The 27,510-nt window shown below is 39.1% G+C and overlaps 1 protein-coding gene across 3 annotated transcripts in view; it reads right to left on the bottom strand.

Annotated features, from left to right (window-relative positions):
* Positions 1 to 27,510, bottom strand: part of ABCC4 (ATP binding cassette subfamily C member 4 (PEL blood group)) — a 154,870-nt gene that overhangs the window by 42,518 nt on the left and 84,842 nt on the right. For all 3 annotated transcript variants that reach the window (XM_066986856.1, XM_066986861.1, XM_066986848.1), the window contains 5 exons: positions 25,810 to 25,889; positions 8,074 to 8,224; positions 7,343 to 7,462; positions 3,372 to 3,482; positions 1,778 to 1,878 (listed from right to left, as the gene is read on the bottom strand). In XM_066986856.1, the coding sequence (XP_066842957.1) occupies positions 1,778 to 1,878; positions 3,372 to 3,482; positions 7,343 to 7,462; positions 8,074 to 8,224; positions 25,810 to 25,889 (563 nt within the window). The remainder of the gene's footprint in view (positions 1 to 1,777; positions 1,879 to 3,371; positions 3,483 to 7,342; positions 7,463 to 8,073; positions 8,225 to 25,809; positions 25,890 to 27,510) is intronic.

Here is a 27,510-nt window from a genome sequence, read left to right as displayed (position 1 = left end):
CAGCCTGTCTCCATAGGAGAGGCGCTCCAGCCCTCTGTTCAACTTCGTGGTCCCCCTCTGGACCCTCTCTAACAGCCCCACGCCCTCCTTGTGCTGGGCCCCAGCCCCGGACGCAGCACTCCAGGCGGGGCCTGAGCAGGGCAGAGCAGAGGGGCACGATCCCCTCCCTCCCCTGCTGGCCACCCCTCTGGTGGTGCAGCCCAGGACGCAGTTGGCTGCTGGGCTGCAGGCACACGCTGCTGGCTCGTGTCGAGCTTTTTGTCCACCAGCACCCCCACGTCCTTCTCCGCAGGGCTGCTCTCAGTGAGTTCTTCTGGACTTGTGTCCACTTGGCTTGGTGTCATCTGCAAACTTGCTGAGGGTGCACTCAATTCCATTGTCTGTGTCGCTGATAAAGACATTAAACAGCACTGATCCCAAGACAGACCCCTGAGGGACACTACTCATCACTGGCCTCCACCTGAACACAGAGCCATCGACCAGCAAAGTTCTCTGACCTCACTGCCACCTGCCCTTTCCACATTACAAAATAAGCTCCAAAGAAAAACATGTAAAGAAAGACTAACAGAGCAGAATAGAGAGGAACTGTTCTTGCCTCCCCCAAATACAGTCAGTCCTTAATAACAAGGGATTCGTGTTGGATATCCACCTGTCAAAGAAGTTGATGCTAATCACAGCTCCATAAAATGATCACCATTCCACAACAAAGGCAGCTAGTGAATGGTGAGTCTTCCTCCTCCAAGGCATTTCTGAATTACAGCCTCAAACACAGTAACTCGCTACACAGGAACCCCATAGATTTACGCTTCCAAATCTTCCTAACTGGTACAAAAAGAAACCCTGAAAGCTTTCTTCCCATTTCTCACCAAAGACTGTCACCATTACCTTATTCATGAAAATTCATGATAAATGCTCCGAAGAAGCAGCATGCTAGACAAAAATAAATAAATACAAACCTAACATTATGATTTATCTGTTATCAAACAGTTTCATTCCTTTTACTAAAGGAACGCATATATTTCCTACAGTATGGTCAGCAAATCGTAATTACAAGTAACCTTCAACTGTCAACATAAAACAGAAAAGCATGCTTATTACGTAGCATGTTCTTTTTACAATCTTTTTTTTATACACTGACTTCAAAAGTAGATAGGCAAAACAGAGCACGTTAGTAAATATTGTAAATTGGTGGAGGGTATTTTACTTCGTTTATTTTCAATAACACACTCAGCAGAACAAAACCAAACTCTCAGCAGAATATATGCTTAAATACTTGCAAATATTTGTTAACTTGCACCAATTTAAGGTTTAAACCTTTACAGCAATTAACAGGACCATAAAAATTGCAATGAGAGATATAAACAAAATTTTAAGATGCAATAATGCAAAACAAAAATTAAAAATCCCAAATCTAAGAAATCTTTAAGAAAAAAATCTTACTTATACAGGGATTAATTTTATGTAATTTTAGCTACATGCAATGCAGATATCCCCACTGTAACTAGACAGAATCCTTTCTGCTGTAAAGGGTGATTATAAAGGCTCCCCTACTATCAATGGAGAGGGATGATTCATCTGAATAGACATTCAAAATCAGTCAGACAAATTATACCCTAGAAGAGGCTATTTTTCTCTACTCTGCTGCCTGTAAGTGGTGCCTCAATTGCTTGCTAAGGTATTAATGTCCTAAGTTAATTAAGAAGAATCCCATCCTTGAGGCTTTGTGTCACAACTACAAAAAGGAAGCAAGAAGCAAAAAGGAAGAAGTAAACGTTACCAGGTTTTCAACTTCAGCACTTTGTCTAACACCCCACTGGAACGTTCCCATGAGAGTGATTGCGTAAGACAGCGCCAAACCAACCTGCCCCGCATTCAAAGCTGCAGAACAAAGGAAAAAGAGAATCAAATAGGTACACTGGTAATTACACAAAACTCTAGTTACCTTCACTTTCATGAGGTTACTTACATGATGGAAGTATCACAGCCAGAATTTTGTTTGGTTACACCATCCTTACCATCTGTGTGATGATGAGTAGCTCCGGGCAGAACAGCTACTTGCAGCATTTTTATTTTATTTTTTTTTCAGCTTTGGAAATTATCTGTATGTCTGAAAAGACAATCTTGATTCTTGGCTTTGCACTTTATCTAGGAACTGAGGCTCAATCTCAAAACCATACTTACACGTCTTGCTAATGTCATCCCTACCACACTAAGCATTAGTAATTTTTCAGTCATTTTCTAAGGGATTTACATCAGCCCCTAAACCCAAGCAAAAAATTATTGTAAAATGATTTCAAAATAAGTTACAAACATTTATATCAACTCTGCACAGTTTTAAGTGATCAGATAAAATAATAGGACAGAATATTTCTTCCCCTATTTACATAAACTTTTATTGTGTTCAGTGGGTCTGCTCTCGTAAAATAAATTAATTTTGTCTGCCCCAATATTAAGCATGATTGTCTTCTAACTAACTTGAACTTTATCCTAGCATAGCTCTATTGACTTCAAGAGAGCTACTCCTTATCCAGAGGCAAGGAAAGATTCAGAACCATTGTTTTGACTTGTCTTTTTGCATTCTAATAAATTCAAACCTAGCTCAAAATTTTCAGTGTCAAGCAGCAGTGTTCAAATTTTAAAGCACACATGCATATACAGAACATGTCCAAAAGAAAAAGAAAAGAAACAAAAACAGCAAATTAGCACTAATTTTCATGTCCAAGATAATTACTTCTTCCTTCATACTTTAGATGACTATCTTGTTCTAGTACATCTAACCCAATTACATCCTGGATGATGCATATACTAATGACAGTTCATGAGTGACAGTGAATATAAAATGTATTATTACAAGGTGATTTTCTTTCTCCAACTGGCCTATCCTGCTGATCCAAGGTATTAGACAAGTATCCCTAGGAATTTTAGTTTGCCTTTTGGCCTACTGTGCCATGTGCAGAAAGGAAAAAAGTTGTTAAGAAGCAGCTCTGTGGGTGTTTCAGTATGAAAAGCAAAGCCCTGTAGGGCTAAAAAAGAAAGGCAAAGGTGGGGAAAAAGATTTATTTGTTGTTATTGCTCTGAAAGCCAGAATCTCAACAAAAGCAAAGACTACAGATCTGCAAGTTTGTTTGCACATTTGGGGATGATGGTAGTTGCATGCCTAAGCCTGGAAGATGTCTGAACTGCCTCCAGTATTTGCAGAAAAGGAGATACGGACCCAATGCCCTAGACTGAGGAAGAGATCATGATCTAGAAAGAAACATTTAACTTAATTACAATCCTTAAACAATTAGAAACAGTAAACTATGAAAAAGAATTAGACATCACTATACATGGTAATTAATGGGTGAACTCTTTCTAACATCTGTACTTACTCTTGGCGAGAAGCAGGGAACCAAAAGCAACCACTATAACAAAAATGGCACAGATGGCATCCAGACGCACAGCGAACCACCTCGAGGTCGTCAAAAATAGAAACCAGGCCTCTAAATGGTATTTTACAAAGACATTAGTGGATCATTAGAAAACTGAGTTGTATAATAATAATAAATTAATTCATGTTGATATTGTGTTTCTTTCTTTTTTTTTCCCCCTCCATTTAAAGTTGTCATCTTCAAGTGCACATCTTTATGGGCAGATGATGATCAGAATATTGTCCAGTTTTCCTGGAATACTCTGACCTAGTTTTCACACTAGCAGCAACCAGGGCTAGTATAAAACACAGTAATAAAAAGAAGAACATTCAAGGCCTGAAGCACAGCCCATTTATTTAAAATGGAAGCCTTCCCCTCACTGTAGTGGACTTGGGATGGGAGTTTTGTACAAACAGCAGAAGAACAACTACATTTATTGTAGCCAGACTACAGTCTACAGGCTTTTAAACAGAGTGTATCACAACACAACTGTCAGAGCCAAGTCTTTAGAAGACAGCTGCAGCTGGTTAAGCTCCCATTACAGGCAGAGAAGAGCTACTCAATACATTCAGTGGAGCTACAGCGCTATTCAAGTGGCCAAATGCACATATCTACTTTTGGAGAAGCTCACAGGTGGACATTTCCACTGGGCACCTGCATCTAGGTGTCCACAATTTGGTGCTAAATTCCATCCCAGACAGACATTCTGCAGTACAAGATACAGGAGACAGCAGCAAAAGACATCGAATACAGAAGGCAAAGTGTTTGAACTCAGGGCCAAAAACAGAAGTCAAATGGCCGTAACAAAGTATGGCATTATTTATTGCTTACGATGCAGTTGGATGAATCATTCCAGCTGCTACCAAGTTCCAGTAAAAGATTACCATCCCACCCTTTCTGCATTGCTTGTCATTACTACATGTTAAAAATCAGTGCTGTTCCAACTGGGCAACTTTTCCTTGGCCCAGCGTTGGGGAAGATTCAAACTAGAAAAATCCTTTCCACAAAAAAAAGGGAGGAGGTTAAGTCTGTTTTTATGCCAGATCATTTTGGATAGTCGAGTTATGGAGTGATCAAATCAACAACTCAGCCAGCAGAACTGCAGGTAACTCCTGGAGGGCAGTGGGGGGAAAGAGTGAGGATGACAACAGGCAGCCAGGTCAAAGCCAGAGCTGGTGACCTCTTTACATCAGCTCTAACTGCACATGCCTGATTTAGCAGCTGGTTTCATTAAACAAAAGATACTGGGTATGGTTTAACGGACAGTCATATCCCTAGGCTCAGGTAATGATATATGCAGAAAGGAGAGAGACATCAAGTCACAAACCTCGTTTGAGAAATGCAATTCACCAAGAAAATGTAAGTACCTCTCTGAAACCCAGGAGCTGAGTATCCCAGGAAATAGAGCCGATGACAGCTCCCTGGTGACATGAAAGGTCATTTTTAGTGCAAGAGCATAGCTGTAAGACCAGGAAATGGGACACCTGTGTTGGAGGTTTTCAGCTCCAAGATTTTGCTCCACTGATCCTGTTTTACAGGAAGGTGCACTAAATTGTCTGCTGGAGATGGATCATTCCGCAATCTCCCTGTGTAATCGGGGCCACTGTGTGCAGGAACATGACATTCTTGGGAACTAACAAAAACTCTTCGTGATGCAACTTGTGGTGACTCAAGAGCTCTCTTATAGAGATGTTGCACTGGCAGGAAGGAAGCTCAGGCTTCGGTCAGACCTCAAGTCTTTTAGATGTTTTTTTTTTATCTACAGGTTATTTAACATCAAATTCATAGCCACCCCTGAACCAGGGTTTGAAGGGAGTGTTCCACTTTCCAGGCTCAGCCTTAAATAGAGTGGAGGAGACTACTCCAGGCAAAAGCACTAAACAAGAACGCTGCTGGCTGGAAGAGCCTTCTGTGATGCAGGAAAGAGTTCAAACCTCTTTGGAGCACTTAAGAAGCCAACACTCCAACTCTGTGAGCTACTATGAAAGGCTAATCCCGTTCTATCAGCTATGGTTTGCACGCATTCAGTATCAAAGAAACGTTCAGGGTGGAAACAACCTCAAGAGATATCTAGTCCAACCTCCTGCTCGAAGCAGGGTCAGCTCTGAGGGCAGATCACGCTGCCCCGTGCTTTATGCAGCTGAGCTCTGACTATCTCAGTGGATGGAGCCTGCACAATGTCTTCAGACAACCTGCTCCTCTGCCTCACTGCCCTCATGGTGAAAAGTTTTTCATACCCAGTGCAAACCTCTCCTTTCAACTTACACCTGTTATCTCTCTCCCCCCACCATGCACTACTATGAATAGCCTGATTCCGTCTTTTTTGGTAACATCCTCACAGGCACTGGAAGGCAGCTATAAAGTCCCTTCTAACCCTTCTCCTTCTCATGTTGGAAATGTCTGGTCTCCTCAGCCTCATCTCACGGGGAGACCTCTCCTCATAGTCCCCAGACTGGCTTAGTGGCCCCTCCACTGAACTCACTCCTGTTTGTTAGCATGTTTCCCATATTTGGGGTTCCAAAACTGGATTCCAGATATAGTCTAACAAATGCTAAATGAGGGGGATAACTACATCTCTCTTTCTACTGCCTGTGCTCCCGTCAACAGGGCTTAGGATGCTGTTGGCCTCCTTTGTTGCCCAGGCCCCCGCTGTTCCGTCTGAGGACCTAAAATCACATGCACACTAAGCAAAGTGGCATACGCCAAATACTTCAGTGGGAAAAACACCATTAAGCATGTAAGTACGCAAAACAGGGCAATTTTAAGCACTAAAGTTTCATCTCAAAAGCAGGTTCCTAAGCTGCTCAGCAGGAGTGTTATTGACAGTTTGGTTAGAGATGGATGCATAAACTAGATTGGAAAACAGTGTTTATGTTCCTTTGACCTGACCCTAAAATACAAGAAAAGATTTATATAGAAGGTCACAGTCCTCTTTGTATAGTGAAACTTGTATATGTAGTTTATAAAGATGCCTTTTAATATAAAATTTAACCAACTACGTGTTCTCTTACTACCAGCTACTGACAAATTGATTTGGCCAAATAAGTAGCAAGATGAAAATACTACAAAACAGGAAATTCAAATCTAGAGCTGCCTCCTTGGAAGGTGTGTTTCCTCAGTCACAGTTTAATGGGCTCAACACAGAGTTAAGTGGGCAAGTTTCTATGGCATGTGATAAGCACACAGTCAGAAAAGATCATCCGGTCTGTTTTGGTCTGAAAACTTAGCAGTCCATAAATGAGAAAAAAGCCACAGGATATACTCGTATACTTTATGACAAGGAAATTCAAGATCTTACCTAACAAACACCGAATTGCAAACTTGCGTTCTGCTGCACCTTGAAGAACATTCTAATACGGAGTATTTAATTGACAGATAGTAAAAAGTGCAAACCTAAATCGTATTTCTTTTCTTGCAGAATACTAATATTTTATACCTTCTGGTCATGTTAATACTGTTTTTATGTTTAAGCCCTGAGTGCCACTCAAAGTAAAAAAGAAGAGGGATTTACAGAACTTTTCCAAGATGATCATTTAGATATTAATTATCTCTGCCCACTCCTAGCACATTACTTAATATTAAACACTTCATAATATAACTTGTCATCCCCCCCCCGCCCCTTAAAGTTGGAATCCAGAAAAATGTCAAAATGATTCTTTAAATATTCTTATCAGGCACACTTTAAAATGTTTATCTTAGACATTGTTAAAACATAAGCACGGGTATTTCAAATTATATTACAGCCCAAAGTAAACTCTCAAAATCTAGACAGATAATAACTTTTTTGTTCTAACAGAGAAATTTTACCCTAAAGAGACAAATGCACAGCTCCTACTGATTTTAATGTACATTATATACATGTCGCTGAGGGCAAAAGATATTTCCCTCCTACAAAGCAAGCATTTGATTTTTCACATCAATTCATCACAAACCTGAGTGGAGGTCTTGGTGTGCATCAAACAGTTTTTGAAATCTTTCCTCTGCTTTCAAAGCCCGAATAGTCCAAAGTCCCTGGAGGGATGATGACAAGTGGGAGAACACTGGACTTCGAGCTACAAAGGGAAATGAGAGTAACGTAGCAATAGCTGACAGGCAACATTTAATTCTTTTTGTACCACACTAATCTTTAATCCTTTGTATTTAACCATACAAGTTACTGTACTGCATACTTTTAGAATAAATATGCTATATCTTTGACCAAAGTCCTCTTACTCTGTCAGAATCAGACAGGCAAATTAATCTATACAAAAATGTCTTCAATTTTTAACAATTACTGTCACTGAAGAAATTCTTTGAGCTTTATTAATGACATGAGGCAAACATGTTTGTTGTTGGTAATGCTTAATAGTTCCTAACCTAGTCAAGTTAACGTCAGGCACGAGAATCAGATTACGTCAGCCACACCATTAGTATATGCGTGTAAGACCAGTGACTTAGCATGCTCATAACTAACTTTACTTATAGATTGTTAAACTGACATACCTAAGGTTTATCATTACATGAAACAGGAGTTAAGCATGTAATTCACTGGTTGAGAAGAAAGGCAATAAGGAAGCTATTTTCATAACAAAAGAATCTTTGATGGATTGTCTATAAAATGCTAGCATTTCACATAATAGTAAGCAGGGTTCAAACTAACATCAAGTCCCACCAAGCTACATACTTGTGGATTCTAGACGTTTAATATCTCTTGAAGTGTCTAAGAAATATCGTCGAAGAAAAATGAAAAGAATAAATAGTGGAATTAAGGGGATGAGTATCCAAGGAATCACTGCCACAGCCACAGCTACCACACCAAAAATCTGTAGGAGAGTCTGCAACACAATAGAAACAAAATAAAAAAAATTATTTGCCAGAAGAACTTAATTTAGAACATGTATAAAACTGTTTAACACTATTGAAACGCTTAAATGTTTAAACAAAACTACCAAATTTTAGAGTGGATGCATTGCGTAACATGAACTACATCTAATTTTAAGCAACTTGAAGAATTTACAGTAATACATAAATTGACTAATTGCGCAGTTTATGGTTTTCTTATTAATTGCTTTTTATTTAAGAAACATCTTTACAAAATTCATCGACTGAACATTAGCATCTCACCGTATGGGCTATTCTGTGACTGCTGTAACAAAATAGAAAGTAATTAATGGAATAGACAAATCATCTTTTATGAACCCAAGCGATCTGGTGAATGAATCAGTGACTGTTTTTACTCCAGGTAAAAAGAAAGACAGTTGAAAGACTGATTTTCAGTTAAAAGACTTGACAACTGAAAGACTGACTTTCAACAGACTTGTAAGTCTTTAACAGAAACAACTATGCCTCATATAAGAAGAAAACATGGTATCAGAGAAAGTGAATTTTCTCTTTCCAAAGGACTGTATTGTGAAATGTTACAAATAAGAAGAAAATGTCAAACATTGCAATGAAAAGCTTCACAAGAGGCTAGTTCTACCAGGTTCACTTAAGAGTACAAGATGGATGGCTGGGCTAGGCCTGAATTTACTCTTAGAAAACTAGATATAGGGTGGAATGAAATTTCGTTGTTTAGGACAGTGGATCCCAGTCCAAATTTTTCAATTTTTGTTTTGTTCAATTTTTTTTTCCAATTTTTCAAATTTTATGTTAAAAATGTAGACCACTGCAGACCATTTTACATCCTTCACATCAAACTTTCGGTTTGAATATATTGTGAAAAAAACAGTATCTGCACACAAATTCCTTTCAGGACACCAGCTCGGGGATTGCTGGCATACTGAAATCGGTGTGTGCTTATTTGCTCCTGGAAAAAGAAAAAACAAACAAACAAAAAAAAAACAACAAAAAAAAACAAACGCACAACGAAACACACAAAACAGAAACCCACCCTGTACAAAAAACAGACCACAGAAATTCTAGTTCAATGCTAAATTCTCGTATTATATTCATTAACACATTTTTTTAGAGCTGTCAGTATTTTCCAAAACATCTCTTCTTTAAAGACTGTATAGAAGCCACCTTCATCATCACATATGATGCCTAAATGGATTCCAGCAGAATTTTCTCTTTGCTTGACTTTTGGATGCCAAAAATGCATTAGAGACCATCGTATCCTGAGAACGTGTGTCTTGCAGGCTTCTGTCCCATTATCGATGCATGAAGTTGGAAAAGTTAAGCAACAAAACAGCTCAGACTGGATAGCAGCGAGCTACCTGGATTTTCAAATGCTTTAGGTGGAACTGCATATCAAACAATGTGTTTCCTGTTGCGCTTCTGGTAGCCTCCCCACACCCTGTGCAACCAAAACTGAGCACAACCTTTTCCCCTACATTTGTGCTTTCTCGAGGTTTCTCCGACTTTACCCTAATTTCACCTGACCAAAGAGCAAACCCACACACCTTATGCATTACAACTGCATGAGTCAGCACAATTTAAGTCTTAGGCTCTAGGCAAGATCTTAGCTCATGATAGAAGATTTATCAGCGTAACAGCCTCGCATGTCACAGATCCTCAAAGCACATTACAGGGTCCCATAAATCTATTAAGGAAAATAGCTACAGGGTAGGTGTGGGGCAGGAGCTCTGAAGGAAGCTGTATTGTACTACTCCACTGCTCATCAGTGGGCGAACTTATCGATGGCATCATGTTGTTCGACCTTCTAGATACACAGAGTAGATTGCAAACATTTTACCTAGATTTCATCATGGAGAGGTAAGGTGGCAGTGAGAGTGCACGGTATTTCACTTGGATCAATTACGTGAATGGTTATGTCAGCACAAAGCAAAACAAAGCACCCTGACTCCTCAGCAGCGCTGCTGTCAGCCCTTCCCTACACGTTCTACTTCTCCAGCATTCATCAGAACCCCACGAGCTATTTTGGTTTTATTGTGAAGACGGGATAAGAAGGGAAATGCAGATTCCTGACCTCCTTCAAATTTTCTACTGTCTAGACCACTGCTTCCCCCAATATTACTCTTTGCCTCTGCCAAGCCTTTCAGCCACCCACATTACCTAATTTCTGAAGGCTCCCTCACCTCCATCCTCAACAGAGATCCAAGACAGTTCCTTCCCTCTGACAACACACTCCCAAATCTGGTTTATACGTCTCCTGCCTTCCCCTTCTCCCTCGGTAACCTCTGCTGTACTGAGAGTCAATCCGTCTGATTCCTACGCAGGCACGAAAAGCAGTCTCTGTTCTGCCTCCTCACACTATCAGCCACAAACAAAAAGCGAAACATCGAGGAAAGCTGCTTCAAGGAAAAGAATTACGAGGAAAATAAAACATTTCTTAAAAAAAAAAAAAGATGCTAAACTCAAGTTTTAGTGATAATAATCTACAATATGTTGCAAAGTGCCGGTAGAGGTGGGAGTAGGACTATTAGGATCCAGCTCATGTAAACAAAGCCTTGCTACGACGAAAATACAGGGAAGGAAAAGATGGTTAGGATGACTAAAATAAAAATCTGACACCGCCTTTGGAAGGAATTTTAGATGAGCCTGCACCACCTTATCATTATAAAAATTTATGATAGGGTGGATCAGTCATGTGTGTTGTTTTTTGGAAAACCAAACTTGCATATAAATTAACTCTTAATGAAGCAGTCTGAAAGCCAGACACAACTATTTGCAGACTGTAATCATGCAGCTACTGTGTGAGGTAAGGCAAAGGTTCTAGTTCCTGAGTTTCACAACAGACAACCAACCTCTTCGGCTGAACTTCTAGCAGAATCGCCGCGTGCTAGCAGGAGGACCCAAGAAAATCAGCAGGTTGACGATAATGGTAACACGAGCAGTCAGACCGCTCTCTTCTCTGGAGACGAGCAGTGACCTAGGTAGCCAGTTTACACAGCAAGAAACGCTCAGGGCTGGGTATCTAGACCTTGTCTAGCAGAATCAGCTTAGGGTTGAAAATCAAAAGGCTAAGCACAAAAGGAAATTTCCCTACATCAAAGAAATACAGCCTATAAAATCAGCACCTTTTATCGTATTTCTTAATTGCAGCATTTAAAAGTATTTTTTTAATGACTGTGCAAAAAACAATACCCAAATTAAAAAAAAAAAGAAAGAGCTGAGTAATTATGTTTTATAGCTATCTACACGGTACTGGAAACAGAACCATCTTACACAAAAATCAACAGATGCAGATGCTACCAGGACTGAAAAGCCCTGGATGCGAGGGAAAAACTAATTAATTTGCTTCCAAATGTGTCCACGTTCAAATCTGCTTCAGTTTCCCTGGAGAAAGAAGAATGTCACACTCATGGACCAGTCCTTAGAGCACGTACTTTATCCTGAGAATATAGAAAAGCCTGTGCTGTTTCTGTTGGGGTTATTGCCTTGCTTGCAGAAGTCCTGAGAGGCTTTCCTCACGCTTTGGTCAGCCACACCATTCACTGTAGCTTATTTTTCCTCAAGAAACCTCCTGTCTTACTGCAGTCCTCCTCAGAGCAAGCATAGCCTCCTATACGCCTCTGGGGAAGTGAATGCTCTGATCAGCACATTCATGCGTGAAACACGTGCCTTCCCTTCATCTTCTGATGATCTACGTATTTGTAACTCTTACAGATACTCTGAGTGATATCCTGGAGTTTCTGTCTCCAAAAGGTTTTGCTGTAGGAAGAACAAGGTATTTCTGCACAACAACCACACAACAGAAAAAGCATTTAACGCAAGGTAATGAAACGGTAAGAAAAGAACCATAAAAATCTGGAAAAACATGAGATCTGCAAATCTCAAGCTATAAGCCTTTCCCTTTGTTACATAAACTACACCATTTAGCTAATGACAGAAATCTTACAAGAAATTGTAAACCATTTGGAGCCATTCATTAAAGTCAACAGACTGAAATGCACAGGTAAAATTTGGAGAGTTCAAGCTGTCTCAGAAGAACGTCCACCCTTCCACCCACAGATCACTGCCACTCTGTACCAGCTGTGCCCCGAGCTCAGTATTTCATGCTTGACTTTGAAAAACACAAGTGGAGCCCACGAGGTGGGATTTGAGACTCAGAAACCTGAATGTAGGGGTCCACATGTGAGCTACACAGCTAAGCTCCTGTCCCATTTACCTAAGTTTACAAAGTGATAGAAGCTAGCCTTGATGTGGACACTTAGTGACCCAACGGTGGGCTGAAACACTCAACTAACTGTATCGACCAGGTGCCCTCTGACTGCAGCCCAAGCATCTACAGCCCAACAGGCAGACACCTGAATTTTGATGACTGAACGTGCTGTCAATTCCCACCCAAGAACTGCAGTGATCCAGCACTGGTTTTTATCAACATTTAAGTGGAAGTCAAAACACACCTCCCCCCAGCTCCTCTTCCCTGGACCCTAAAATGCGCTTCCAAGGATTTATCAGCCCATGGACACTGCCAGGAAGCCATACTAATTTAATAACAGCAACTGTTCATAAACAGGATTTCGAGTTAGCAGCCTTAACTGCATTAACGTAGGGCACTCTCAGTCAGGCTCTGCTGCCTGAAACAAAGCCAGGTCAAGAAACTACAAAACCCCACTCTGTCCGTACACGCTTGGCATCCCCTTCCTCCTGCCCTTCCCCTGGCTAAAATTATTTCCTCATTGGCTCTGCCAAATAACTGCACGCACAATCAATCCCTGATCCGGTTCTGACATTCTCCTTTTCCTTGAACGCTTCTTTTTTGGTTTTAGTTTGGTTTTGGACGTGCTTTGTCAAACCAGACTGTTTGGACCGACCGTCACGCAGCTCTGTTAAAGCCCAACTGTGTGCGCGGTTGGCTGTGCTGGCACGCCAGAGGACAAGCTTCCCCGGTGAGGAGACGTCCTAATGAGCAGACCAGAGCTCGGACCAGCTGCATCCAGCGCAGCATATCTAACCACACTGTAGATTTTTACATTTTTTTTTTCTTCTTCATTGCTAAAACAGAAAACATCCACACAGAAACCCATTACCTCCATACAGTAATCCTCGGACATAAACAGCCCTACTTCGTTTTACTCAGATAAAGTGACCAGTTGTGTAGTCTTGTCTTGTCTTTAAACTATCTTTTGAATAAAATCTATGTTTTTTCTTTCCAAACTGATTAAAAAAGGTAGAAATATGGTTGTTTACATTATTGCTCGCATCAAACCATCAGCAAGAGATTTGTCTAGAAAAAGCAAGACTTACGAGTAGAGGAGGAAAAATGTTGCATATAACTCCAACATTTGAAAGACATCTCAGACACGGTCGAGTGACACGAATCCTCGACAGGAATGACAGCCCTCAGTCAGCGTTAATTTAACCTTAGGAAAATGTACATCCACAAGAAGATTTGGGAATATAAAGACAAGACAAGACAACCAAAGCACTGAAAGTGGGGAAAAAGGCATAGCTTGGGAAGAAATTAAAATTTTAATTTCAGATAAAGTGATTGAAAGAAAAAAAAAACAAAACATAAGAGCTAAGCACTGCCAGCTCCACAAGCTTCAAAAACAGCAAGCTCATGTTATCTTGTATAAGATGCTCTCTCCTCCTCAGAATCTTGTTGTTAGTAATGATAAGCCCACGAGGTTATGTGACTAAATCCATGTCACTGCAAATGGCCTGAACACGTCTGTCAGATTTACCACGAAAACGTGTTTGAAATTAGCAATCACATCTTTAATGCTAATACCTTCTTTTTATTCTTGTCTCTATGAGATAGCCTTTCTGGATCATTGTTTTTCCAAGTGAACAAGCATACACTTAGCTCCTCAGGGTAGATGTTTTTTGTGCCACCAACATGCTTATTCATTTGACTTGGCATGCATTTTGCCAGTAAGTGAGAAGCCTTAATATTTGTTTGAGATCATGTTGAACTGTGTCCAAGTGTTCTTTAAAAAGTTTAACAAGTGACCTTATAGCAAAAAGGGTGTTTTCTTTAATACACTGGCACTGCCACCATTCTGTTGTATTTAAACAGCATCCTATCATCACTAATCTTTCATCCCACAATAAACGTTAAAATAGGTTTTCTGGCACCTCGTGCTAAGATCTCATGCAGGTCTCAGCCCCAGCTCTCAAAAATCACCGTCCATACATTGTCTGAGACTTCCAAGTACTGATGCTTTAGAAACACATGCACAATCAAGCTCTGGAGTTTGTGACACTCAACATACTTGTCCTTTAAAACTTTGCACGAAATTCCTACATCATATAGAGGTTATTTTCCTTTTAACCATAAATTATCTTCACTTGTGTGTGAAGTTCGTCGTCAGGGCCCTTTGGCCATGGCAATAACTTAGTTCCAGCTAATACAGATTTTCTACGAAAACACAGGCTTTTATCGGAGCCAAAGTCCCAGCCCCTATTTACGCATCCCTACATGCTGTTCCTGTTCATACCCACTGCACGTGGAAGCTATCGCCTCCAACACTGTCCTGTTCAGGAAATATACTACGGTGCCCTTTGTACCATGACAAATACATCGTCCCGCGAAACACCTCGGATGCCAAGCACAACTTCACATGGTCGTTTGAGGAAACAGCAGTAACCAGAGAGAGTGTATGACACGCGTACACGCACGCTTTGTTTTCTCAACAGCTCGTGCCAGAACCTGCCTGAAATAATACAGAAAAATGCCTGGCACCAGCCAACCCTCCCAGCGTCTCTCTTTTTCTCAGGTAGCGGAAAACATCCCTTCCCACCCTATCAGCTTAGGGCTTTTGTGATCTGTATGTAAACAAGGAGTCTAACACACCCCGTGCTCCCCCAGTAACACCAGCACGTGTGGTCACTGTGTTGGCCGATCCAGCTGCTCCGAGGTTCCCAGTATGCTTTTATAACTCCTATGCCAGTCCCTGCTGCCAAAGGGGAGGCATTTTTTAAAGGAAATTAAGAAATGGTTGGGCAATTTCTCTACCTCTCTACTACCTCTTTGAAGGCACTTCTAAAACTCTTCCCCAGCTGTGTTAGTCCAACACAGCTCCACTAAGCACATCAGATCCCTGACAAAATCAGAACGTTTCATTCAGCAATGGGTACGTTTCTCATTAGTACTACTACATGTGGTGCATTTCCTACTTCATTCTTACTCTTATGTTTAGTCTTTTATCAGCAAAGACTGACTGACCAATGTTTGTCCTTGGTCTTATTCTGCTTACAACCCTTCTAAAAGGGGGTTTTCTTTCGGTCCTTTTTTTTTTTTTTTCGGAGAATAAAATCAAAATTCAATAAATACTTCACTGCTTTCAGGATAACAGATTATAGGAGGCAGATCTCACAGCCAACACAAAATGCTGCAAAAAAAAGCAGATACAAAAAGGGCAATTTGACACCTCCATCACAAAACGGCAGATACTGGGGTATTAAAAAGGGAAGGGATCACAGAAAGCAGTCAGGCTCCCATGGTCTCCCCAGGTAACATCTCCTATTGCCACTGCTGGAGAATGAACACTGATCAAGACAGGCCATCAGCATTACTTAGCATTCTTACGTGATAGTCCATTCATTTATTTGCTAAAATACTATCCACCGCCCCTGCATGGGATTCCTCTGAACCAATGATGACATTAGTGTAACCTGTTTGTCTGTACTGTGCATATTTTTCCCCAGTTCTTCGAAATGTCTGGCAAAATTTTGCTTACCACAAATGCAGCTGCTCCGTATGTTGCAGTTTTGCCACTCCGGCTTTAAGCTATATGGACTTTTCCACCCCAGGCCTCTTGTCCTTAATGCCAGAGCAGCCCCCACCCTCCCTAAGAATACCTCATTTTCAACTTTGTGACCTTTCCTGCTCAGCCAAGCCTAATTGTTTGGCCAGAAGTCAGTTCAATGCAATCTCAGCAATTTTAAAAGCTTTCTGCTACATTTGAACTGCGGGCTCTCCTGTTATAAAGAATATCAGTTCTTCAGTAACACAGGCCTTCAGCCTGACATCAGTTACAAGCTTTTAAGCATTTTACTGTTTGTTCTTGCTATTTAAAATACACTACCTCCTGTTCTTCTCTGATTACTCCCCTTCCCAGCAGATGCAAAAAATGCTTTTTAGCCCATCTTTGTCCCCCCCCCCCCAAACTTCCTAGAGCTTTGCAACTCCAGTAGCGCTATAAAACACTACTTTCCTATTCAGAATAAACTCTTGATTCATAATTCTGAAGAACTATATGCTGTTTTGCAGTCCCTTGGTGCTAGGATGCCCAACAGTGGCCTGACGTGTCCATCACCCACACTGTAACTCACCTGCACACCACCACACGTTTCATCCAGTTCAGCCATTCTCTACAGGTGCACGTAAGCAAATAAAAAGACCTCTTATGAGTTTATTTATTACAAACCATCCACGCATACACACCAGAGCAAACAACTGATACCAGGTCTGACCCTCAAATTCAGACTTCTATCAGCAAGACAACTGGATTTTTTTTCCTCATGTTATGTTATGCTGAACTGAAGAATGGACAATTTGATCAGATACCAAAGCCAGCACATTCTCCGTTTCAGAAGGGAAGATCAAAAACCTTTATTTTAGAATGAAAGGAGTGACTTTTATAAGAAGAACTCTGATTGTTTAACCATTAGACTGATTTCAAAACCCAGTGTGGAAAAAAAAAGAAAAAAAAAGAAAAAAAAGAAAAAAAAAGAAAGGAAGATGGAAAATGACTGTGGAAGATAATGCACTCAGCACCCTATTCTTCCACTGTTTGGGAACAGCCATCATCTAGCCCTTGAAAGAGTTTATCCCCACACACCGAATTTTACAATTTCAAGAGTGCAATCCAAATTAATCAAAAATTGTAAGTGATACAAAGCTTGTAATGTAAATGTAAGACAAAGAGCTATACGCTTCCCAAGGAGATTTGACATTCTCAGTTCCCCAGTGAACTCTCCTCTTCTGCTGTGTGAAACTGCCCACGCTGCAGCCACTGCCTTTTGAAGAAGGAACTCACCCGCAATTTTCAAATCGGATGTGGAAGAGCTCCCCAGCCAGCCACAGTATCAGCATCGGATCTCACGAAAAGCATGAAAACAGTTCTTATATTCTGCATGCGATGTACACATAACCCTGGCAGCACGTTTTTATGAGATGCAGTCTTTTTTGCTGAAGATAATTCTTTGTCCCACGTGTTTGTTTTGGGCATAAATATGCACCCTGATTTTAACACACGCACCAGTTATATGGCTTAATAATTCAAATTACCTCAAAGTTTCCCCTACCCTCTTGAATCAAAAGTAAAAGCTCCAGTCCTTTTGCCAAACAGCGAAATCCTACTTTGTTTGTAAGCACACACGTCCTATCTATAGCATATCAGTAGTTTAAGGCAATCTAGAAGATTTGTACTTATCACCATTTGGAACAGGATTGTTACACTCTATGACTGACAGCAGAATTAAAAGATTTCTAGCTACTGTGAAGTGTTAGAAATGTTAATGATCTTCGTAAGTCTTTAAAAATAACAATCAGTTTGAGCTGGGGATGTGAAAGGTTACAATAACGCTTAAAAAATCAGGTAAACATATATAAATAATACTAAAAATCCCCTCTCGGGCACCAAAAGGAAAAGTTGAACCAAAAAGAAGAAGTTCACTTATATCAGAGCACTTCTTCACTGTCTTTCATAGTAAGAAAAGCAAACAAAAAAATAACTTCCAACACATACAAACTGAATCTCTCTCTGAAATTCTTACGAATTACGCCTTAACCAAAAAGGGAGAAAATTCCAGATTACACAGAGCTGGGGCACGTTAGCGGACTTCCATACAACTCTACGGCTTTCTTAGGAGCTGAGAATGTAATTGAGAGCAATCCTATAAAGAACACAGAGAAGTCAAATGGAGAAGAGCTGATTTAAGCCTGATCAAAATTTTATATGTACTGGTTTCAGTCAGACATACCAAAATACCATAAGAAAAACTACATTTTTGTCTTTCTATCGCTAAGCCACAACCTGCAGAAAATTTTAGGTACATTAAGAGGAAGACTGCATCTTGCAAGACTTGTACGCCCTAGACAAAGAACACAGAATTCCAGTAAGTGAAAGCTGGCTTTATTTTTCTGAGAATTCCTATATTGAGAACGTCACTATTCCACATTTCATTGAAAAAAAGAAAGCAATAGCCCAGTAACAGAAGTAATATCTATATCTGCCATTCAAATTAAGTACAAAAAACAAAAGAGAGGAGATGAACAAGAAAAAGAGAATAGCAGTAAAGGACACACAAGGATGCAAGATGACAAAAAGGTAGTGGAATCACATTTTTCAATATTATTTTATCCTCTTATGTTAAATATGGGGTTATATCTTCCAATTTTATTAGTACAGCCCATACTACATAAATATAAACCCTAAAATACTTAAAAAGTTACATTATGTTCCCACAGTAATTAGCTTTGTTACTGCAGTGATATCTATTGGCTTGACATTAATATGTGGAAAACGAGATACACATCAATTTTTATAAAAAATTCTATGCACCCATGTAAACAGGAAAAAAATAGGGTGAGGAAAAGGATTGGGATGGATTACGCATGATTGTGTGAAAACAGATCTTTAGCCTTCCTGAGAAAAACTGAGGTCCATGTAAACAGGAATTTAACTATTAGCAGTGACTCCGGACTTTACGTGCCTTATCTTATACACATATGAACGACGCGAGTACATACGCAGCTCATATGATGCAAGACATCCTTAAATTCAAAGGTACATGATGACAGGCCCAGAGTGAAGACCAGCCATAGCTTTGGCATAGATTATCTCCACTGCTGGTCGCCATCAAGAAGACTAATTGGCTACTGGGATTTAACAATTGAGGCATTCAGTGACAGAGGAGCAAAAGGTCAATAAAGAACTGCATTATTTAGACAAGTGTCTATGCTACACTCACAGCTCCTGCAGGTTGGGCCTGGAGACACAAGTGCAACCCAAGCCTCTCCCACCCTTCTTTTTGGGAAGGGGGGAGGGATGGACAATGACAGGGTGGGCTGGATAGACAGCGTTTCTTTTTGTTTGTTTCGAAAATAATCCCTTTTGAATTAAATGAATAAAAAAAAAGGCAAAATTGAAAGTACACACAAGTATCAAGTAACTATACCAGAAATTAATTTCTTTACAACGATCATTTCAATCTTCTTTCAAATTAGAGTTCAAAACCAACCAATGAAAAAAAAAAAGCCCTATTTTTCTTTCAGTTTTAATTGGCTTTTCATTACATACTAGCAGGTGCTGTAATATGCATCTTGGAAACGCACAGCTAGAATTTTAGTTCGACGGGGGAAGTTCCATGAGATTTCAGTAGTCAGGGGCCAGCAAGCAACTTTTTTTTTTTTTTTTTAAACGATGTATTTATTATTTAAACCTCAGCACAACCGCAGAGTTTTGGGATATAACCATCATACAAAACTATCAGGACTCACCAGAAGGGTAACCAAAACGCGTCTCCAAGATACGGGTTTGCTCTGCGTACCAGGCTATAAAGAACTTGCTGACATTTAACGCAGATCTCACCACTGGTTGTGTTATCACAACGTATTTTACGATTATGTTTCACATGCAAACACACACAAAGAACTATTCTTTAACAAACACAAGCATCTCTTGAAACCATCTTGCACATACATACATACGTACAAACTTCACTAAACTGAAAAAAAAAATTTTAAAAAAGTCCCTACCCCTCAGAGGAATCACAAAATAACAAAGTCATTGTTAAACTAAAAGATACTGGAATTCCTTCTACACACTTTCCCTGACATCTTCACACAATAAAATGCAGGGGTCAGCGGTACTGAAACAAGCAACGGCAGTTCCACTCTTTTGCACATACGAAACCAAGTGACCCAAGCTATTATTCCAGTCTGAGGCACTTTTTGTTCCTAATATCCAGATGCAGCAGCTTTCTTTTTTTTACCTCCTTTTATTTTTTTATTTTTTTTTTAAATAAATGACTGTGGACACCTCCTTCACATTTTCCTTTTCTTCAGCATTTTCACTTCATAAAGCTGCAGTCAATGTGTTTTGTGTGTGGTGAGAAGGGAACGGCACATTCAGTGGTGGTCTCAGCCACAGCCTACATTGGTGGCTCAAGTAGTCTCAGGATTAGGTCTTTGTGTGTGATGAAAGGATATGAAAAGTCAGTTATTTAAACGCAGTCAAGCTGTTGATTTTGGGGAGGAAAAAGGTTTTGCAATTCAGTTTTCCTCAATAAATCACTGCCCTTTTCCAAGGGCAGCTGCAGATAGTTCACATGTTCACAGTGTTCTCCAGAAACAAAACAAATCATGATTTTCCCCCCCTCAGACCAACACAGGGGAAGAAATCAAAGTGAAGGGGCCATTGCATGAAGTTACTTAAATTCACTAGAAACTAAAGCAGAAAATCAACTCTGTTAAAAGGTAATGAGATCACTGAAGAATTAAAAGGACGAGAAGGTACAGGGGAAAAAAGACATCCTTTAAAATTTATCATTATAATTAACAGAAAAGAAGAATATACTTCAGCACTGGAATACACTTCAGCATCCTATATATATTCTGTCAGTTTATAGATACCATTTCCAACTAACAGCATATCACTTTGTGTGCTCATCCTCCATCACCTTGAGACCCCATTTCAAAGACGTTAAGCCTCTACAAATCTACCTCAAATCAAAGTGTGAGTCAGGTACTGAAAACAAGCCTTTGATGAGCCCTCACATATGCAGCACCCGCAATACCAGCCCCTTAGGAATATCTGGGCTAATGTGCATAAAATACTATTGAATGGACTGGATTCCTGATTCCTAATACTTTATCATGAAATTCTTTTATTCTCTTCCTTGATAGATATTCTCTCAAGCTAGCACAGTGTGTTTTATTAATGCTGCACTGAGTTAGATGTTGCTGTGCATTTTAACTGTGGTATTTCAAACTACAAGCCCCATACCTATCGGTGAAGTCCACATCAACAGGCAGGAGGAGGAAAAACAACTGGTTAAAACACTGAGTACCTCAGCTGGTATTTTCAGAGGAGCCTAAGAAAATTAGTTAACAAATTCCCAGTCATCTCAAATGGCACCTGACTTCCTTAGGTCCCTTTGAACTTATTTATAGGATGCTCAAGTTCCTATCAACCAAAGAAAGCATTTCTGCAATTAGTTATATTTGGGTAGCACTTTGAGGCTGTTGTCAGGTCTGCCCTCTGATTAAGCTAATAAATATATAAATATAGCATATAGGTCTAAATGAAGGAGTTGTTTAAATCCTCTTAGAAGGTTTTAAAGCACTGTAATGGCATTTATACAAGTAGACACATACCTGAAGAGATTTAAGATATGTCAAAATAGGTAAATCAGAATAGGAAAAAGGAGAACTGAGGCTAAGGAGGTTAACAGTACTAAAGCAAGGGATTAAAAATATGCAAGCTCACCAGCAAAAATACACCACCACTGCCAAACAAGTTCATTCAGCTCTTTGATTATCTGAGAAACAACCTACAAAACCTTAATTAAAATCTGATTTTACAAACATATTTAGTGCTGTATTTAGTAAAACAGTAAGCATTGTAGAGAACACAACATTGCTTTTCATTTTTCACACAGAAGAGCTTCTAGAAGGTAAGACAGGCTCATTTAGACCATTTGCAGGACTGAGGACTGTTTATTTTTTAATTTAATGAGCTCTGAACTGGGCTGTAAATTTACAATTTAAGGTATCTCAGTTGAAGTGTATAACTTACGTTTGGTTTCTTTTCAGTTTCTTTTTCAGCTGCTACCCACTGAGCTCTGTTCAACAGCCACATAGTTAAACATATCCATAAACATGTTCTTATAAAAGAGACTTCTTTTTGATTTACAAATCTTACAGATGCAGTAATTTCTACAAATAGATAGTCAACTGCACTAACGTGACATTTCTCATAAGCTGTTAAATTCCTAAGATGAAAGAGTGACTGCCTCCTCCTAGCAAGGATCTCTTTCCCTCAGTGTCTCCAAAAACAGGTATGCTATATTTTAGTGAACTTAAAACCTAAGGAAGAAAGGACGGAAGGAAACTCTAGACAGAGTGAGAGTCGCTAGTTTGGGAGCTATTGCAAAGCAGCAGTTCCACAAAATCTAACCAGGTTTTCAGAAAAATACACAAGACCTATGATGCATTTTTGAGCTTGCCACCAACCTTCTGGTTTCGCTTTAACAACTAAGCATACAGTAACTACCCACTGTCTTGAACATAACTGACTGTTTCTTCTTCATCCAATGGAAAACGTAAAAATTTGATTCTTTTACTTTAAGGAATTAATTTCCATCCAGTATAGCTGTCCAGACTAATCATGCTCATTATGACTGTAGTGCAGTGTATAAATCTTATTAGGGACTCAAAAAGAACATTATCAATTTCTAGCATTGCCTTAAAATCTGTACTGAATGTAATTATGAAATTCTCAAAACTAATAGATTTTAATTATTAATTTATAGGTATTTAAAGGGGCTCATATTGTAGTTTTTGAGTGCCCAATCACATTGTGTTTATTTGTGCAGAAATGATACACACACTTGCTAATATAGTAAAAGGCTGGAAAGCTTCACAATGGTCTTAGCAATAACTCAGAAAAAGGACCACTTCTTCAATGCAAATCCGCTCAAGAAAAGCTTCTACACACAAAGTAAGATGAACCAGTTACTGCATTGTTTATGAAGTTTCACTTGATTCCTCCTGACAACCATTTAAACAATGAATGTTGGGAAATGTCTCTCAGAGAATCAACAACAATGGCTGGGATCAGAGCTTTTATATTTAGCTAATACTGTTTTTAGAAAGGAGAAAATATTTCTTCCTGAAGGGATTATAGGAGGTCTTATAAAAGACACCTGCAAACAAAACAACCGACAAAAGATCTCTATCATAATTGATAACAGTTATCCTTTGTAGAGATCTGTGCTTCTTCAGAAATAAATGTTATATCTTTGCTATCGAATTTCAAAAGGCATCAACTAATCAACAAGCTGACTGATCAAGAATTATAAGTTTTCAAAAACCTGCCAAGAAGGAAGTGCTTTTGTCTTATGGATAGCAGCCTATTATTAAACAACAGCAAGTTCCTAAGTTTTCCTCCCTGATGCCAAAGAGTACAGGCAACTCTGAGTACAGAGCACTATTGGAGCATACTGGACATATAACATCTGCTTTTAAAAAAGAAAACTTACCACTTAAAACACAAGCTTTTGTATTTTAACAAAATATTTTAACTTTTTTTTTTTTGTTCCTGACAATTTTTTAAATGGCGTAGTTAAAAGAAATGTACGAAGTAACCAGCATGAGGGGAAATGCAGTTTACAGTATGAGCTTGAAAGAAGAAAACAATCACATTCACAATAACAGCCTTCACTCTTCTATCCCAGATCAGTTAAGTTTTGGTAATCATATACTGCCTAGAGTATGTGTACACTGGTCAAATTGCTAGGTTTTCCAATCCAGTTGTAGACGATTTGGTCCTCTGCTCGTGTACCACGCACACAGGTTATGTCCTTCCCCAGCTTGCTGCTGGAACAAAGCAGCTGGTTCTCTCAGAAAACAAAAACAAAAACCAGTGTGTGGTTCTCAAGACAATTTGCTTCAGGGTCTGCTCCCAAAAGGAAGTATGGACAAGACCACACCAATTTTGTCTCCCTCTGCTTACACAGTTCTCTAACATTTTCCCAGCAGATTTTGCATCCTCAGACAACCCCACATGCCTTTAAACCACATGACAGGGCATGCAAAACACCCACTCAGTTTCTTGCAATAAAAACACCATGCAAGTGGGCTGCAACACAACTCTCACGTTATTACGTTATTGCAAATGCACAGAACTAAGGAAAAAGGGTTAATCATTTTATCTCAAGATTTCGGGACCCAGAGGATGCTCTGGCCAAGAGTGGTAGGTAGAACGTACATTATCCAGTCTTCTATAAAGATGACAAACCTGTGCAAACACCAACCCCTCTGCATTGCTTAGTCTAATAGAAAAGGACCTTTACGCAGAAGAAATGGTTTTGACTTTGTAGATACAACCCCTATGTAAAGAGAAGAGGGTAAGGATTGCATAACAGCCTGAACTTCCAGACAAAATGAAAGACGTATATGTATTGCCCAAAGAGAGCTGAAATAAAGTACAATATTCTGTCTAATAAAGGATAGTTAATAAGACTGAAGAAAATCTGGAATCTCTGTAAACAGTAAAAATGAGTAGTATATTATAAAAAAATGTTTATATTTTACTTTCAGGAAATAATTTATCAGGGCCTTAAAAATGGAAATTCAAAGTCTTAATATTTGCTATAAGCAACTCGCTAACTCGCAAAAAAAAAGGGGGGGGGGGAGGGGGGAGGCAAAAAAAAAAAAAGCAACAAAACCAACAAAAAAACAGCACTTGCCTCAATTGGTAGGTAAAATATATCACCTTCCTTTCTTCCCCCTAATGGTATGTGGCACTTGTAAAGCTTTGAAAAACACATACTTCAATTTTAAGAGCTTTACTAAACTAGGAAAAAGAGTTTATCTTAAGAAGTGTCTTTTTACTAACTCTTTGGAACCTTCTCCTCCCCCCCGTCTAGAGTTCAGAATTAGCAATGTCATTAAGGTGCTTTTAAGAAACCTAAAATGCCTTTGGTTTCAGTTCAAAAACATCAAAAACAAGGTCGAAATCCTGATTAAGTTATCTCTAATAGATGAAGCAAAGTTAGCAATAGCACCTTAAGAAACATTTCTGACTGGAGCTGATCGACTGCGTGGATCTAGATGATCCTCTAAGTCATTTCTTTCTCTAGCCTCTATGATTCTGCGTATTCTGTGATTCATGTTACTTTGATACATTATGATCTTTTCTTTTTTTCTTGCAGCTTTCTGCAGAATTTTATAAGGAGGATTAACAGTTACTGCAACAGTAAAACTACCTTGGTGTCATATATAATCCTTTATCCTTTCATCATCATTGAAATCTCAGTGCTTTGTCCATCTTTTTTGTCTGCAGCAACTTATTTCACTTGTTCCTATTAAGGCTATTATATTCACACTATTACTACTAATCTTTTCTTTGTAAATAGCCACACCTATTTTAATCCAAAATGGTGTGGTAAGCATTTGATTCTTTGTGGAAGTAGACACATAATTAGGTTAATCTGTGCTATCTTTTCATGTGAGTTGATTGTTTCTTTACTATGGACATATTTCTTATAACAGCAATAAGCTTGCCAGATTGCTTGGAGGCAAATCAGGAGCAATTTACCAAGCATGTAGCTACTATGAACTGAAATCTTGACATAATAGCAAGCTGTGTATAGCCACTCCTACCTGCCAGTTATTACTCATGTTAGCTTTTTACTGACACATTAAATTTCAACCGCACCTTTCTTTCACAAACAAGCACTTTCCTTAAACTAAACTACATCTGTGACAAATAGCTGATTTTCAGCAAAGCTTACAGGAGTCTAAATTCAGAATGCAGTGCAGAAGCAACTGAATTACCTGCACAAAGTCCAAAAACGTCAATGGAAGCAAGTCATCCAGATGGCCAATATCTTTTGAGAAACGATTTAAGATTCTTCCTACAGAAATAGAGTTGGAGAAGAAAAAGGAAAAAAAAAAGGTAAATACAATTCCTTGAAGGATCAAAATACCTTAAACATACCATGTTTTACCAGTTTAGTAACAGCTAAAAGGTAACAGCTGGAATCTAAAGATAAAAAGACACCTTTGGAAAACATTACGGAAGGAGATCTTTTACAATCAGTGCAATGTATTTGAAGAAGAATACTTTTTAACAAATGCCTTTCACCCAAATACAAAATATTACTTGAAAGTTGATTTTATTTTTTTCCTAGCAGTTTAAGCTAATAGTTCAATATAATTTAACAGGCAAAACACAAAAGCTTCCTGTGTTCAATATGTGCAGGTAAAGGGTTTTGCAGTACAGGCACTGTAATACAAGTTTCATCAAGTAACATCAGTCACAATCTGTTCCTGCCCTTGACTGAAACCCACTCATGCATGTATGTCTTAGATAGATCATAGTTGATCCAAATGATCCTTTTAAGTATTTCTGTTCCCATCCCTTCACCATTATGTGAATTCAAATCGCAGGCATTTCTGAAATAAAATTTCAGATAGATTTGTTTCCATGCAGCCTTACATTTATACTTATTCAAAACCTTGACAATACTGATCTTCGTTAAAACTAATAAAACAATTTTTAATCTGCCATCACTGAAGCATTTACACTCCTCTATTTTCCCAAGTTCTACTTGAGTGAAAAAAATCAGAGCAATAATTCTTTAATTATTAAAGTCACAACACTGCCACCCGTAAGTGGATTAGTATCTTTCTCTATTGATGCCTCAACTCACCAGGAAAGAAACTAAGCTAAGGATGGGAATCTGTCCTTTTATAAGGTGTGCAATGCCCGTACATGCATTCGCATTGCTTTTTTATCTGCATATATCTTGATTCAATTATTACTTCTAACTGGTACAAACACATTCACTTCATTGGCAACAAAAGACTTTTTTTTTCTTTTTTCCAAAGGAGCTCATTAAACTGAAAGTAGTTTTTTTAAGTTTCTATGCAGTACGTTGGAGACGTAATTCAGAGATAAGAGCCTACACTGAAGTAACTTCTGTAGCAACCATCGCTCTATTTTTCTGTTCATAGCTGTCTTGGAATTACAGATTTTGTTGCATAACATTGATTTCTTTTTTTAAAGGAGTTTTTGTTCTACACCAACCAACATGCAACACAATCCTCTCCCCAGGCCTGGGACATGACTCCAAAGAAAGATTCCGGTGGTGAACAGCTTGTTCTGTGGTACTCCCGTACCCAAGGCAGTTCCTTCAGCAGACAACAGTAGGATTCATCCCATTTATAGCCATTGCACGCAGAGAGGAAGGGTATACAGCAGCACAAGATTCAGCAAGAACTTCATCAGTTTCTACTGGAAATATCAGCTGGGGATTTCATTTACGTTACAAAGGGATAGATATATTAGAAGGAACACTAACAAAATTTCTTCCAAGTTTCCTTTTCCTGTGACTTCCTTACTTGGCGACTGCCCATGGAAGAGTATGCACACCCTGCACGCATGCTTGAGCTAAGAATTCTTAACATCTCTAAATATCACATTCCAGGCTATTTTCCAAAGAAACAAGACTTCATTGGCAAAAAATATATCAT

The sequence above is a fragment of the Anser cygnoides genome, chromosome 1, assembly GCF_040182565.1.
Source record: "Anser cygnoides isolate HZ-2024a breed goose chromosome 1, Taihu_goose_T2T_genome, whole genome shotgun sequence".
Classification (NCBI taxonomy): Eukaryota; Metazoa; Chordata; class Aves; order Anseriformes; family Anatidae; genus Anser; species Anser cygnoides.
This window is presented reverse-complemented; position numbering and strand designations above follow the sequence as displayed.